A 15,816-nucleotide genomic window follows, 5' to 3' on the forward strand; every position below is an offset into this window, starting at 1 on the left:
GTTGTTGTTGTTGTTTTTGCCAAAGGCACCTGTAACTTCAGCTCCTTGACCAGGAATTAGACATTCACCCCTTGTACTGGAAGGCGAAGTCCTAACAACTAGACTACCAGGGAAGTCCAAGCTTTCTTATTTTAATCGCAATAGGAATTTTTACAGGAAAAAGTCATTGAAAAAGTTTATTCATAAGCCAGCACACAAAGTGAAACCTACTACATAATGGAACACAGTGGCCATCCTTAAACCATGTGGTGAGGACCTTCCAGTCCCCAGTAAAGAGGCTCTGGTGAGGGGACTGGGGCTGCTATTGAACTTGGCAATGACTTTTGAGGCTGAGACCGCTTTAATTTCTCCAGTCTTTGGAAAGAGGACTTCTGGGCCGTACACAGAAATAGCCTCCTGATAGTGTTTATTTGCTGTTCAAATGTCATTTCAAGCACAACATGTTGTGTTAGGTGAGACTTCTTTGTGTGCCCATGACCAATCATAGCACCCCCTTTTCCAGAGTTCCCAGGGGCCCTCACTGGAATGTTTAGGGTGTTTGACTTAGAAAAATAAACATCATCTAGTAAATCTTGCTGACATTCCTAAAAAGGGTACTAATTAATATATTATGATGTTCTTCCATGACTACAGAGCCAAATAGCAACAGGGAAGTGGTCATGTGTCTTCCCTCTCCTGTTCCCAGAGCTGGTATATAAGGGTCCCCTCCAGCAGAAGCTGACATTCGACCTCCCTCACCTCCTGAGTCTCCCTCCTCACCTCTCCTGAGTCCTCTCTACTGATACCATGGGCTGCTGTGGTTGTGGAAGTTGTGGTGGCTGCCGTGGTGGCTGTGGTGGTGGCTGCGGCGGTGGCTGTGGAGGTGGCTGCGGTGGTGGCTGCGGCGGTGGCTGCGGTGGTGGCTGTGGCAGCTGCAACAGCTGCAGATGCTACCGGGTGGGCTGCTGCACCAGCTGCTGCCCCTGCTGCTATGGCTGCTGTGGGGGCTGCTGCAGCGTCCCCGTGGTCTGCTGCCACCGCCGCACCTGCAGCTGCAACTCGTGTGGCTGTGGCGGTGGGAAGGGCTGTTGCCAGCAGAAATGCTGCTGCCAGCAGAAGTGCAGCTGCCAGAAGCAATGCTGCCACTAGGCTGCCAGTCTGGCCTCTGGGAAGGTGCTGCTGGTAACTGTCTCGTTGGTAAGATTTTCTTTCTTTCTGCCAGTCCTCCCTGATTTGAATGTCATATAGGTGACTTGAGATGAATTCTCAGGCTGAGGAATTTAATTCATATCCTCTGGTCACTGAGATTCTGCCTCCAAATGAAAAACACCCACACAGTCTTTCTCCATCCATCACCAAAGTATGAGCCCCACAAAATGGAGTGATGATTTTTAATGCTATGCTTTCTCGAAATTTTACTGTTGAAATGTTTGTTTTATCTCTTTCTCCTTCTCTCTGTGGTTTCTGCATTCTCTGTCTCTGCTACTATTTTCTGATTCTGTAAACCGTAGACAGTTCTTTTCCTAATAAACCACAAAACTGGCATTCAAAAATGTGTCAATATCTCCTCTTTTTTCATTGTTTGAATGTGTCTCATGCAAAGATGCAACTAAACCCACTGAAGTGAGTAAGACCCCCTGATGTTTTCTGAGATGGATTTAAAGTAATTAATGAATAATCTGTCCCTAATAGGTTTTCACATGATGGTAAAAATTTGGTGGTTGTGGTTCATATATACAGTGGAATGTTACTCAGCCATAAAAAGGAGTGAATTTGAATCCATTGTAATGAGGTGGATGAACCTAGAGCCTGTTATAAAGAGGGAGGTAAGTTAGAAAGAGAAAAATATCGTATATTAGCACATATATATGGAATCTGGAAAAATGGTTTTGATAAACCCATTTGCAGGGCAAAAACAGAGACGCCGATGTAGAGAATGGATATGTGAACACAGTGGGGGAAGGAGAGAGTGGGACGAGTTGAGAGAGTAGCCCTGACATATATACACGACCATGTGTAAAATAGAGAGCTGGTGAGAAGCTGCTGTTAGCACAGAGAGCTCAATTTGGTGCTCTGTGACCACCTAGAGGGGTGGGATGGGGATGGGGTGGGATGGGGAGCTGGGAGAGAGGCTCAACAGAGAGAGGATATATGTATACATAGAGCTGAGTCACTTCACTGTACAGCAGAAACCATCACAACATTGTAAAGCAATTATATTCCAATAATAAATTTTAAAAAATTTGTGGCTTCAACTCTCCTCTTACGTAAGTGAGAAAAGGATTCTAGGAACACCATATCAATGAACTCATATGACATAACTTTCTCTCTACCCCTAGATAACCTTCTAACAGATTTTGATCTCAGTGTCTACCGCCAGATGAAATTCGATGCCTAAAGCAATGTGCATTTGTTTAGGTCTTGGTTATCTTAGTTTATTTGTGTAGGTCTTATTTGTTTAACATCTGACTACAATTTAGTGAGATTTTAAAATTTCATTACCAGTACTAGTCAACTTTCTTTCGGAAGATTATGATTATAAAATACTGGTCTGGTCATGAGTGAATAAATCTATTAGTAAGAGAAGGCAATGGCACCCCACTCCAGTACTCTTGCCTGGAAAATCCCATGGACGGAGGAGCCTGGTGGGCTGCCATCTATGGGGTCGCACAGAGTCAGACACAGCTAAAGTGACTTAGCAGCAGCAGCAGCAGCAGTGAGTTACTGAAACACTACCCACTTTGATTATATTCTATCATAAGTGAACATTGTAGGAACATAAAAATGAAGAGGTTACAACAAGTACTTTCAATCACATCTCTCACAGTGCCTTGAAGGTGAAACCACTTAGAGTGTACGATGTTGATAAACCCACCCTCGGAATGCAGTGCCCTTAGGATTTTCTACCTAAATCTGTTCCCTGGTCAAAGCAAGAGATGAAGAAAGGGGCAGGTCACTGCATCAGTGGTCAGGCAGTTGCTGAGAAGGTGACTTATTCCTTCTGGACTTTGCTGGGACCACAGAGGTCCTGCCCTCTGTGTCTTTCCCACTCCCCTGGGCAGTGCTCACAGTGGGTGGATACTTTAGAAGTGTTGCATTGAAAAGAACTTCAGAAGACACTGGTTCTGGGTGCAAGGTTACAGCACACACGCAAAAACAATGACACGCGCTTCTCTGGTGACTCAGCGGTAAAGAACCCATCTGCCAGTGCAGGAGACGTGGGTTTGATCCTTGGGTCAGGAAGATCCCCGGGAGAAGGAAATGGCAACCCACTCTGGTATTCTTGCCTGGGAAATCCCATGGACAGAAGAGCCTGGCAGGCTACAGTCCATGGGGGTCGCAAAGAGTTGGGCACAACTTAGCAATTAAACAACAGCAACAATAACAACAACAGGGGTGCGTCTAGGAAGAGGCTGTGGGAGGATTTAACAAGGCTCAGGGAAAAACAGGCCCTTCCCACCCGGCCCAGTCTTTGTTCAGATGTCCCTAGACAATGAGGAGTGATCCAGCTTACTGGGGGGTTATTACTCATTACTATTTGCCAGCCTTCACATTAATAAGTGCATCAAAGGTTAATAATATAAATAAGTGAATTTGCTTCAGCCTATACCTGGTGATCACTAACTTTGCCAAACATTGTGCATGTTGCAGTGGATTATATAAAAATAAGCAAAAGCTGGAAGCCAGCCTGCATTAATGGAGGGGACATAGATCTGAGTGATGCAGTCTTTACTTGTGAGGGTAATGGCAAGATGAAACATATGCACCCGTAACATAATATTTTATAGATACATTATATCCCTTCATTTTACATATATATATTGAGTGCCCACAATGCACTAGGCACCGTTCTATCACTGAGAATCCTCCAATGAACAAAAGAGATAAAAATTCTTGCCCTCAGACATTTTTTTTCTTTTTACACAACTGATGCTGTATATACTTCATTGTCTTCAGATTGTTCCTGCAATTAGAAACTTACATACCATGGTGATTTTTATAACTGTAATATAATAGATAATGGAGTTGTAATAGTAAATACACCTTAAATATGGATACACACATTGACATCCACAAGTATAAAGGTCATACTGTCTAAAAGCTCTGTCCAGACACTGTCTTTGCGCGGTACTGAATTCCTGATGGATCTTTGAGGGCTTGCATGTGTCCCATTGCTTATAGATATTTCCAGAGAGCTTATGTAGGAACAACACAATGCAAATTTTGAAGAAGTATCACAGAGAATTAGAAAATATTAACACATTTTTCTACAAAGAATGAGCGTTTATTAAATGTTGCAAAGGATGAAACAAATAATTAACTTGGAGATATGTACAATTTACTTTATAATTGAAATAATATAATTATAATTAAATTAATTACTTTATAATTAAAAAGTTCAGGAAGATAAATTGTACAGAAATATTTATTATATATGTGAAACTTCAGATCTAGTGGACAACTCAGTATTAGTCTCGGGCTGATCTTCTGTGTTGCATGCAGGCCAATGGCATGGTTATCTAAATGACCAGCCCAGGCAGCCAAGTATCTCTAGCAAAGGGTGCAGGAAGTCAAATGATAATGTCTATAGCAATTTGATTAAAAGCTGACAACTTCCCTAATTTTTTCCCCTTCTTCTAACTTAGGTCGAGTCAGAGAAAGTCAAGTATGTCTAACCCATCACATAGGACACCCTACTTCTAGTTAGCCACTTTACAACAGCTTCTTTACAACAACAGCCTCCAATCCGAGTCCACATGGATCCTCCCCTTTTTCCACCATAAAACTTTCCCACTCCTCTGTTTGCCTTTGAGTCTCTGTTGTAACACAGTGAGGGTGGCCCCTTTGCCATAGTAACTCTGAATAAATAACCTTTACCCATTTTCTTTGATTGATCTTCATTTATTTCCATAAGACTTAGGCATTCCACTCATAAATGTGTGTAAGTTCTTGCATATGTCTCCAGGAGATATATACAAGAATGTTCATAGCAGCATTGTCAAAAATAGCAAAACTTGGAAACAATGGAACTTCCCGTTATCCAGAGAGGATATGAACAAATAAATTGATGCATATTCATAGAAAAAATGCATATAGTTGTAAGCAATCCATGTCCAAAGAAAATCAAAGGACTTATGTGCACAGGCATTAGGGTAGGGACTTGCCTAGGTGTGGGGTTACAGGGGGTGGGTTGGGGTGGTGAGGAGCCTTATAGTTAGGCTATCTTGTTAAGATCCTAGCTTGATAAATTATTAAAATGCTTGGCAAAATAAATAAGAAAAACTATGCTTAGGGTATATTATGAACCAAAGAGATTACAGTCCATCATTTTCTGGGCCTCTGAAGTCCTTTAAAAAGAACAAAGCAAATGAAAATGTGATGCAAAAGAAAAGAAATAGAGCAGAGTACAGGAGGTTTGAATAGCAGAGAGGATGGGTGGGATTTCAATTTTGTATTGGGCAGTCCAAATAGGATTCAAAGAGAAAGTGCCATTTGAGGAAAGGAAGAAAGTGATGGAGGAATGAACTGGCCAGTTAATTGGACAAGAGCATTGTGAATGGTGGGAAGGGGGCAGTGAGAGGGCAGGTCAATGAGGGTGCTGAGCATAGGGAGTTCAGCAAGGTGATGGGGACTGCGTTTCATGGGTGTCATTATAGATAATTGTAAACTTCAGCTTTGACCGTGACTGGAGCTGGCAACCTGGGAAGAGCGTGATTTTAGAAAAGAGATCACCTGCCTTTCATTGTAAAAGGATGACTCAACAGCACGTAGAGAATTGACTTTGGAGGGGTTGGAATAGAAACTGCACCATCTTGAGGAAGTTCTTGCTGGACGGAGGTGGTGAGTGGATTATGAGTGCTTTGGGCTCTGGTAATGTCTGCTGGACTTGCTGATAAACCCAGTGCCTGTGTGTGAGGGAAACAGGATCCAGGGGGCATCAGTGTCTTTTCAGTCAGTTCAGTTCAGTCGCTCAGTTGTGTCTGACTCTTTGTGACCCCATGAATCGCAGCACACCAGGCCTCCCTGTCCATCACCAACTCCTGGAGTTCACTCAGACTCACGTCCATCGAGTCAGTGATGGCATCCAGCCATCTCATCCTCTGTCGTCCCCTTCTCCTCCTGCCCCCAATCCCTCCCAGCATCAGAGTCTTTTCCAATGAGTCAGCTCTTCTCATGAAGTGGCCAAAGTACTGGAGTTTCAGCTTCAGCATCATTCCTTCCAAAGAAATCCCAGGGCTGATCACCTTCAGAATGGACTAGTTGGATCTCCTTGCAGTCCAAGGGACTCTCTCAAGAGTCTTCTCCAACACCACAGTTCAAAAGCATCAATTCTTCGGTGCTCAGCCTTCTTCACAGTCCAACTCTCACATCCATACATGACCACAGGTCTTTTAGGCTGGTGCAAAAGGATGAGATTGCTGTTAAGTGAGGGTAACCAGGAAGGGATGTTTGTGACAAATGCATCTTTTTGAGGAAGATCAAGAGTTAAGTTTCAAACATGAAAAGCTTAAGTTATCAACTGTCTTCCATCCTATGATTATGCCCCTTGGTAATACTTTGGAGAGAGCAGCAAAGGTTTCATAGGAAAATTGAAAGCCGTGTCTGGCTTCAACATGGCGACTTCAAGCTACCTTCAGGTTACTGCTCCTTTGATTTGGGTCCACCAGTGAAAGTGAAAGTTGCTCAGTCATGTCCGACTCTTTGTGACCCCATGGACTGTAGCCTGCCAGGCTCCTCTGTTCATGGAATTCTCCAGGCCAGAATACTGGAGTGGGTAGCCTTTCCCTTCTCTAGGGGATCTTCCCAACTCAGGGATTGAACCCAGGTCTCCCACATGGCAGGCTGATTCTTTACCAGCTGAGCTACCAGGGTCCACCACTAGATAAGCATTTATCCTGATCTTGCAGAGGCAGATAGCGAGGTTCATTCAGGGAACAGCTGTTTGATGGGTATTTTAGCTGTGTTTGTAGAGAACTGTGTGGGCCACCCTATTTCTTTTCTTGGTGTGGGGAGTGTGTGTGAGTTCACACTCTTGTTCAAGCCCATATTTGCAAATGGTTTGGAGCAGTCATTTCAAAGGAAAGATGTTCCAGGTCAGTTTTACCCTTAGAGAGGAAGGGAAGGACCATGAACATGAAGAAGACAGAGTTGGGCACTTTTTAACAGAGACATAATATTTATGTCCCATACACTGTTGTTGTTGTTCAGTCGCTCAGTTGTGTCTGATTCTTCGCGACCCCATGGACTGTAGCATGCCAGGCCTCCCTGGCCCTAACCATCTCCCAGCGTTTGCCCAAGTTCATGTTCATTGCATCGGTGATGCTGTCCAGCCATCTTATCCTCTGACACCCTTTTCTCCTTCTGCCTTCAATCTTTCCCAGCATTAGGGACTTTTCCAATGAGTTGTCTGTGTGCATCAGATGACCAAAATACTGGAGCTTCAGCATCAGTCCTTCCAGTGAATATTCAGGGTTGATTTCCCTTAAGATTGACTGATTTGATCTTGCTGCCCAAGGGACTTTCAAGAGTCTTCTCCAGCACCACAGTATGAAGCCATCCATTCTTTGGAATTCTGCCTTCTTTACTATCCAGCTCTCACAACCATACGTGTCCACTGGGAAGACTATAGCCTTGACTATATGGACCCAGGTCTCCCGCATTGCAGGTGGATTCTTTACCATATGAGCCTCCAGACAAGTCCAGGAATACTGGAGTGGGTAGCCTATCCCTTCTCCAGGGGAATTTCCTGAGCCAGAAATTGAACTGGGGTCTCCTGTATTGCGATCCACACAGTCAAAGGCTTTGGCATAGTCAATAAAGCAGAAATAGATGTTTTTCTGGAACTCTCTTGCTTTTTCCATGATCCATGGAAAAACTCTCTTGCTTTTTCCATGATTGGATGTTGGCAATTTGATCTCTGGTTCCTCTGCCTTTTCTAAAACCAGCTTGAACATCAGGAAGTTCATGGTTCACATATTGCTGAAGCCCGGCTTGGAGAATTTGGGCATTACTTTACTAGCGTGTGAGATGAGTGCAATTGTGCAGTAGTTTGAGCATTCTTTGGCATTGCCTTTCTTTGGGATTGGAATCAAAACTGACCTTTTCCAGTCTTGTGGCCACTGCTGAGTTTTCCAAATTTGCTGGCATATTGAGTGCAGCACTTTCACAGCATCATCTTTCAGGATTTGGAATAGCTCAACTGGAATTCTATCACCTCCACTAGCTTTGTTCATAATGATGCTTTCTAAGGCCCACTTGATTTCACATTCCAGGATGTCTGGCTCTAGGTCAGTGATCACACCATTGTGATTATCTGGGTCATGAAGATCTTTTTTGTACAGTTCTTCTGTGTATTCTTGCCATCTCTTCTTAATGTCTTCTGCTTCTGTTAGGTCCATACCATTTCTGTCCTTTATCGAGCCCATCTTTGCATGAAATGTTCCTTTGGTACCTCTGATTTTCTGGAAGAGATCTCTAGTCTTTCCCATTCTGTTGTTTTCCTCTATTTCTTTGCATTGATCCTGAAAAAGGCTTTCTTATCTCTTCTTGCTATTCTTTGGAACTCTGCATTCAGATGTTTATATCTTTCCTTTTCTCCTTTGCTTTTCACTTCTCTTCTTTTCACAGCTATTTGTAAGGCCTCCCCAGACAGCCATTTTGCTTTTTTTGCATTTCTTTTCCATGGGGATGGTCTTGATCCCTGTCTCCTGTACAATGTCACGAACCTCATTCCATAGTTCATCAGGTACTCTATCTATCATATCTAGGCCCTTAAATCTATTTCTCACTTCCACTGTATAATCATAAGGGATTTGATTTAGGTCATACCTGAATGGTCTAGTGGTTTTCCCTACTTTCTTCAGTTTAAGTCTGAATTTGACAATAAAGAGTTCATGGTCTGAGCCACAGTCAGCTCCTGGTCTTGTTTTTGCTGACTGTATAGAGCTTCTCCATCTTTGGCTGCAAAGAATATAATCAATCTGATTTCGGTGTTGACCATCTGGTGATGTCCATGTATAGAGTCTTCTCTTGTGTTGTTGGAAGCTCAGGAAGCAACAGTTAGAACTGGACACGGAACAATAGACTGGTTCCAAATAGGAAAAGGAGTACATCAAGGCTGTATATTGTCACTCTGTTTATTTAACTTATATGCAGAGTACATCATGAGAAATGCTGGACTGGAAGAAACACAAGCTGGAATCAAGATTGCCAGGAGAAATATCAATAACCTCAGATATGCAGATGACACCACACTTATGGCAGAAAGTGAAGAGGAACTCAAAAGCCTCTTGATGAAAGTCAAAGTGGAGAGTGAAAAAGTTGGCTTAAAGCTCAACATTCAGAAAATGAAGATCACGGCATCTGGTCCCATCATTTCATGGGAAATAGATGGGGAAACAGTGGAAACAGTGTCAGACTTTATTTTTGGGGGCTCCAAAATCACTGCAGATGGTGACTGCAGCCATGAAGTTAAAAGATGCTTACTCCTTGGAAGGAAAGTTATGTCCAACCTAGATAGCATATTCAAAAGCAGAGACATTACTTTGCCAACAAAGGTCCATCTAGTCAAGGCTATGGTTTTTCCTGTGGTCATGTATGGATGTGAGAGTTGGACTGTGAAGAAGGCTGAGCGCCGAAAAATTGATGCTTTTGAACTGTGGTGTTGGACAAGACTCTTGAGAGTCCCTTTGACTGCAAGGAGATCCAACCAGTCCATTCTGAAGGAGATCAGCCCTGGGATTTCTTTGGAAGGAATGATGCTGAAGCTGAAACTCCAGTACTTTGGCCACCTCACGTGAAGAGTTGACTCATTGAAAAAGACTCTGATGCTGGGAGGGATTGGGGGCAAGAGGAGAAGGGGACGACAGAGTATGAGATGGCTGGATGGCATCAGTGACTCGATGGACGTGAGTTTGAGTGAACTCCGGGAGTTGGTGATGGACAGGGAGGCCTGGTGTGCTGCGATTCATGGGGTCGCAAAGAGTCGGACACGACTGAGCGACTGATCTGATCTGATCTGATCTCCTGTATTGCAGGCAGATTCTTTACCAGCTGAGTTACCCAGGAAGCCCATCCCATACATATGACACTTGAAATACTCCAGGTATCAGGTGGTACAGATGTTGGTTTATTGAGTTCTGAAGTAATTGTCCTGCTGTGAACTCTGGGTTTGGAGGCAAGACCACATCTGTGTGGGTGAAAATAAAGTGGGATTTATCCTGAAGGGAGCAGGTTTTCCCATAGTCCCTGCCTAGACCTGGGGTAGATTTAAGAATAAGATCAGGGTGAGGCCCCACTCAGGGTGGGCCAATTTTCCTTTCATTGGAGTCTAATTGTGGTTTGTGCCTGAATTCCAAGGGGAGCAGAGGTGCCTGAGGGCATTTCTGTTGGAGGAGGGGAGCTGGCTGGTGCTCCCTCCAGACACCACTAGTGGAATGGAGGGGGTCACAGAGGCATCCAGGGGTAAAGAGCATGGCTGAATTGGTATGATTTTAAATCCCTTTCTGTTGTCTTTGTACCTTAAGTAGAGACTAGCTTGGTTGTCATCTGGAGTCTGAAAGGTTGTGGGGAATTAAAAAAAGACCCTGCTCCACCTCTGGGACAGAGGAGGGGAGGTGGGTATGGATGGTGTAAAAGTGGTGAATGCCAGAAGGGCACCCTCAGCCCAGCCGAGCAAGGATCCACAAGAGTTGGTCAGAAGCAGCAAAGAGGGTCTGTGGTGAGGAGGTTGAAAGTGGAGGAATGTGGGTGGGTGCCATGAGGAGGGACAGCTGAGTAGGTGACCTGGCACCCTAGGGATCTCTTACGACAAGTGGAGGTGGGAATGTGCAGAGGTGTAGGGCAGCCTGGCAGTGACTACCAGAGGGATGCGATTCCAACACAAAATGGGGCGGATTCAGCCATTACCCCACATGACACAACCATGGCTGTGGAGGCTGATGGAAATGTGACCCTGCTCTAATTAGAGGCCTGAACATTAGGGTGGCTAAAGCATGTTGCTACAGTTTGTCCTTGTTTGGAATATGCTGTGGGCTATTTTACAGGGAACTTCAGCTTTGTACACATGCAAGTACAGATAGGATGAGTCTGAGAGTCAAAGGTGCTTGATGCTCATCTAGGAACTATTGTAATAGTTGTAGATAGCACAGTTTATTTGGCCAAATGCCTATGAGTGAACTTCAAAAAACTTATTTATCTAATTTATTTGTCTGCGCTGGGTCTTAGCAGTGGCATGCGAACTCATAGTTGAGGCATGTGGGATCTAGTTCCCTGACCAGGAATGGAACTTGGGCTCCCTGAATTAAGGGCTCAAAGGCTTAGCCACTGGACAACCAGGGAAGTCTCCATATAAGTGAACTTTTAATGTTGTCATGAATGTCCAAACACAACACTCCCCATATGGGGTCAGATTCCCAGGGTTCAATTCTCAGCTTTAATGCTCACTCGTTTGTGCAATAACTTCACCTTTCTGGTCTCCTATTCCTAAAATGAAAATGAGTGTTGCTCAGCTGTGTCCAGCTCTTTGCAACCCCATGGACAGTAGCTGCCAGGCTCCTCTGTCCACAGATTTCTCCAGGTCAGAATACTGCAGGGGGTAGTTGTTCCCTTTTCCAGAGGATCTTCCCAACCCAGGGATCGAACCCAGGTCTCCTGCATTGCAGGTCTATTCTTTAGTGTCTGAACCAATAGAAATGATAATAATAATATTAATATCTGATCCATATGGTTATTATACAGATTAAAAGAGTCAATCCCCAGCGCAAAATAAGCATTCCATAAATGTTAACTATATATTACATCTTTTCTTTCTTCTGATTATTTCCTTTGAACAAATTCCTAGGGATGGTATTACTATATCAAAGATTATCTATGTTTTGCATAGTGATGAAAGTTAACTGAATAACCCTCTATAGAATGTACATCAGTTATTCTCACCCACTTTGTATGATGCTTGCTTTATACTCTGCAACCAACACCAGATAGTATTAAAGCAATGTTTTGTTACTATAGCAGATGAGAAGATCAATACTTTTCTTGATTATTAGTGAGGTTGAGCATCTTTTTCTAATTTTACACTATTTGTTGATCTTTGTATTTTTAAACTGTTTATTGTAAAGAAACTTTAAGCATGTCATGAACTTCCAACTATCCAACTTCAACAGTGATACTGTTGCAGATTTCTAAATGCATAATGATAATTTAATCATACAGTCCTCACTCTGTCCTGAATGTGTTTGGAGACAAGCCTCTCTTATCTGGGTGTGTCTCCTTAGGAATCTGAGAGATTGTTGTAGGTCTATTTCTGTGACTACAGAAGATCTTTTGGATAGCACCTACTGAAATTTAAAAACATGCAGGAAATAAGGTAAGTGTGAATCGTTTAATGACACCTATTGTTATTGTTGTTTAGTCTCTAAGTCATGTCCAACCCTTTGCAACCCCATGGACTGCAATCTACCAGGCTTCCCTGTGCATGGGATTTCCCACGCAAGAATACTGGAGTGGGTTGCCATTTCCTTTTCCAGAGGATCTTCCTGACCAGGGATTGAACCCATGTCTCCTGCATTGGCAGGTGAATTCTTTCCCACTGAACCACCAGGAAAGGCCAATGACATCTATAGATTGGGCTGATTTTGTACATAAGAATCCATGGACTCCCCCCCAAATTATTTTGCCCACTAGGAATCTGGAGACATCGAAGTCTTTGGTCAATTGAGAATCAGACACTTGCATCCAACACAGCAGGAAGGGAGCCACTACCAGGCTTTCTTTGCCTCTGTTTTCCCTGGAATCCCTCAGCCCCAGTACCGAGGAAGTTGTGGTTGGACATCCAGCGAGGCCAGCAAAGAGGAAGAACTCAGAGCAGTGCTCCCCCTGGCTCAGTGCTCCCCAGGGCACTAATACTGCTCAGCTGTGATGTCACAGGATGCTGCAACGGTGGCAGTGCCATCATAGGTGTACCATGTAAAGCCTGCAGGGAGCCATCGTATCAGGTCCTCTTCCTGAAACCTCCCTGCATGGGTGCTAAGTACTTTGAGTCATGTCCAGCTCTTTGCCATGGTATGGACTGTAGTCTGCCAGGCTCCTTTGTCCAAAGGAATCTCCAGGCAAGAATACTGGAATTGATTGCCGTGCCCTCCTCAAGGGTATGTTCCCAACCCAGGGATGGAACCCACATCGCTTTACATCTACTGCACTGGCCGGCAGGTTCTTTACCACTAGCGTCACCTGGGAAGCCCCAAAGCTCCCTAGTCCCCTTTGTTCCCCCACAGATACTCGGACAACACCTCACGTATACATCATGGTTAACACATTTCTCTTGATTGTATATTATAATTTTTTAGATAAATTTCAGTTTACATAATTGATCTTGTACACTGTAGCTTGCTTTATGAACATTTAATAGATATGAAATCATTCCTTCTCAGTTCATGGAGATCTATTTCCTTTTTTTGACAACTGGGCAGGATTCTGTTGTATAAAGAGAAATTGAATGTGATTTCAGGGCTTTCTTGGTGGCTCAGATGGTAAAGAATCTGCCTGCAATGCAGGAGGCATGATTTCTATTCCTGGGTTAGGAAGATCCCCTGAGAAAGGGAATGGCTCATTTCAGTTCAGCTCAGTCATGTCCGACGTTTTGCGACCCCATGTACTGCAGCACACCAGGCTTCCCTGTCCATCACCAACTCCTGGAGCATGCTCAACCTCATGTCCATCAAGTTGGTGATGCCATCCACCCATCTCATCCTCTGTCATCCCCTTCTCCTCCCACCTTCAATCTTTCCCAGCATCAGGGTCTTTTCCAGTAGGTCAGTTCTTCACGTCAGGTGGCCAAAGTATTGGAACTTCAGCTTCAGCATCAGTCCTTCCAATGAATATTCAGGACTGATTTCCTTTAGGATTGATTGGTTTGATTTGCCGTCCAAGGGACTCTCAAGAGTCTTCTCCAACGCCACAGTTCAAAAGCATCGATTAGTCAGTGCTCAGTTTTCCTTGGGATGAGGAGCCTGGTGGGCTGCCATCTATGGGGTCACACAGAGTTGGACACGACTGAAGCAACTTAGCAGTAGCAGCAGCAGCAGCTTTCTTTATAGTCCAACTCTCACATCCATACATGACTACTGGAAAAACCATAGCCTTGACTAGACAGATTTTTGTTGGCAAAGTAATGTCTCTGCTTTTTAATATGCTGTCTAGGTTGGTCATAGCTTTTCTTCCAAGGAGCACGTGTCTTTTAATTTCATGGCTGTAGTCAGTATCTACAGTGATTTTGGAGCCCAAGGAAATAAAGTCTGCCACTGTTTCCATTGTTTCCCCATCTATTTGCCATGAAATGATGGGACCAGATGCCATGATCTTAGTTTTTTGAATGTTGAGTTTTAAGCCAGCTTTTTCACTCTCCTTTTTCACTTTCATCAAGAGGCTCCTCAGTTTCTCTTCATTTTCTGCCATAAGGGTGGTATCATGGCTGCCCACTCCTGTATTCTTGTCTGGAGAATTCCATGGATGGACAGAGGAGCCTGGAAGGCTGCAGTCTGTGGGGTCAAAAGAGTTGGACACAACTGAACAACTAACACATACACACACATACACACAGAGGAAGATAGTGTTTTTCTAGTCTTTCTGTGTGATGCTGGAGAAGGGTCTTAAGAGCCCCTTGGACAGCAAGGAGATCAAGCCAATCAATCCTAAAGAAAATCAACCCTGAATATTCACTGGAAGGACTGATGCTGAAACTCCAATACTTTTGCCGCTTGATTCAAAGAGCTGACTCATTGGAAAAGACCCTGATGCTGGGAAAGTATGGGGGCAGGAGGAGATGGGGGTGACAGATGAGATGGTTGGATAGCATCACCCACTCAATGGACATGAGTTTTAATAAACTCTGGGAGATGGTAAAGAAAAGGGAAGCCTGCTGTGCTGCAGTCCACAGGGTCCCAAAGAATTGCACACAACTGAGTGACTGAACAACAAAGTCTTTAAGTTCAATGCCATAAGTTCAACCAAGTGGGACCCTCCTAGGGCAGACACCTCCCCTATATCCTCTGCTATCACTTTTCTCTGAATACTTAGATAGTAATATCTGATGCATATTTTCTAAGTTTTTTTTTAGAAACTTCCACCAAATGGAAGAAATTAGCGACTTGATGATCACGAGCACATGTCCTACAGACCTTCTGGTGCCTAAGGGTTGATATATTAACCCCTGTGACACCACCCTGTTCCCTCACCATCAACCAGTCAGAGCACTATGCATGAGCTGATCATAGACCCTGTGACCTTCTCCCTTACTTGGCTTTTTAAAAGGCTTTGCTGAAATCCTTTGGTGAGTTTGGGGTTTCTGGGCATGAGCCACCCATTCTCCTTGTGAGGTGCCTTATAGTAAACGCTGTACTTTCCCTCACCACCACCTGGGGTCAATAGATTGGCTTTATGTGTGGGTAGCAGACTCAAGTTTGATTTGGTAATGTGAATAGGCTTGTAAAGAGTATGCTTTTGTCCAAGACATGAAATTTCTGAATTAAAAGACATGTACTTAAAAAAATGAAAGTTCAGACTGCTTAAGTGCTGTCTCAAGAAATAGTATTATCAGCATTCTTACAGATATTGTAGAGGAGTGACTGTTTTTCCGTGTGCATTCCAATCTGTTACTCGTTTTCAAAAGTAGCTTATGGGAACCTTGAAAACACTGTTTAAAAGACCATTGAAAGGTGAGTTTCTTAAGTTTGTCTATTCACGCTTCCTTTTAATTTTAATTAAAAAAATTTTTATTTAGAGGATAATTGCTTTACAATATTGTGTTAGTTTCTGCCATACACCAACATGAATCAGCCA

At 43.6% G+C, this 15,816-nt stretch overlaps 1 protein-coding gene across 1 annotated transcript; it reads left to right on the forward strand.

The window, feature by feature from the left end:
- The first annotated feature begins 786 nt into the window (after window positions 1–786).
- Window positions 787–1,128, forward strand: LOC139185738 (small cysteine and glycine repeat-containing protein 4-like). The gene has a single exon (XM_070798472.1). It carries the CDS (start codon window positions 787–789, stop codon window positions 1,126–1,128), a length of 342 nt encoding a protein of 113 aa, XP_070654573.1.
- The last annotated feature ends 14,688 nt before the right edge of the window (window positions 1,129–15,816 follow it).

This window comes from Bos indicus, chromosome 2 (genome assembly GCF_029378745.1).
Source record: "Bos indicus isolate NIAB-ARS_2022 breed Sahiwal x Tharparkar chromosome 2, NIAB-ARS_B.indTharparkar_mat_pri_1.0, whole genome shotgun sequence".
Lineage (NCBI taxonomy): Eukaryota > Metazoa > Chordata > Mammalia > Artiodactyla > Bovidae > Bos > Bos indicus.

Coding starts and splice junctions, on each gene's coding strand:
- LOC139185738 (XM_070798472.1), top strand. CDS start 787: ATGGGCTGCTGTGGTTGTGGAAGTTGTGGTGGCTGCCGTGGTGGCTGT.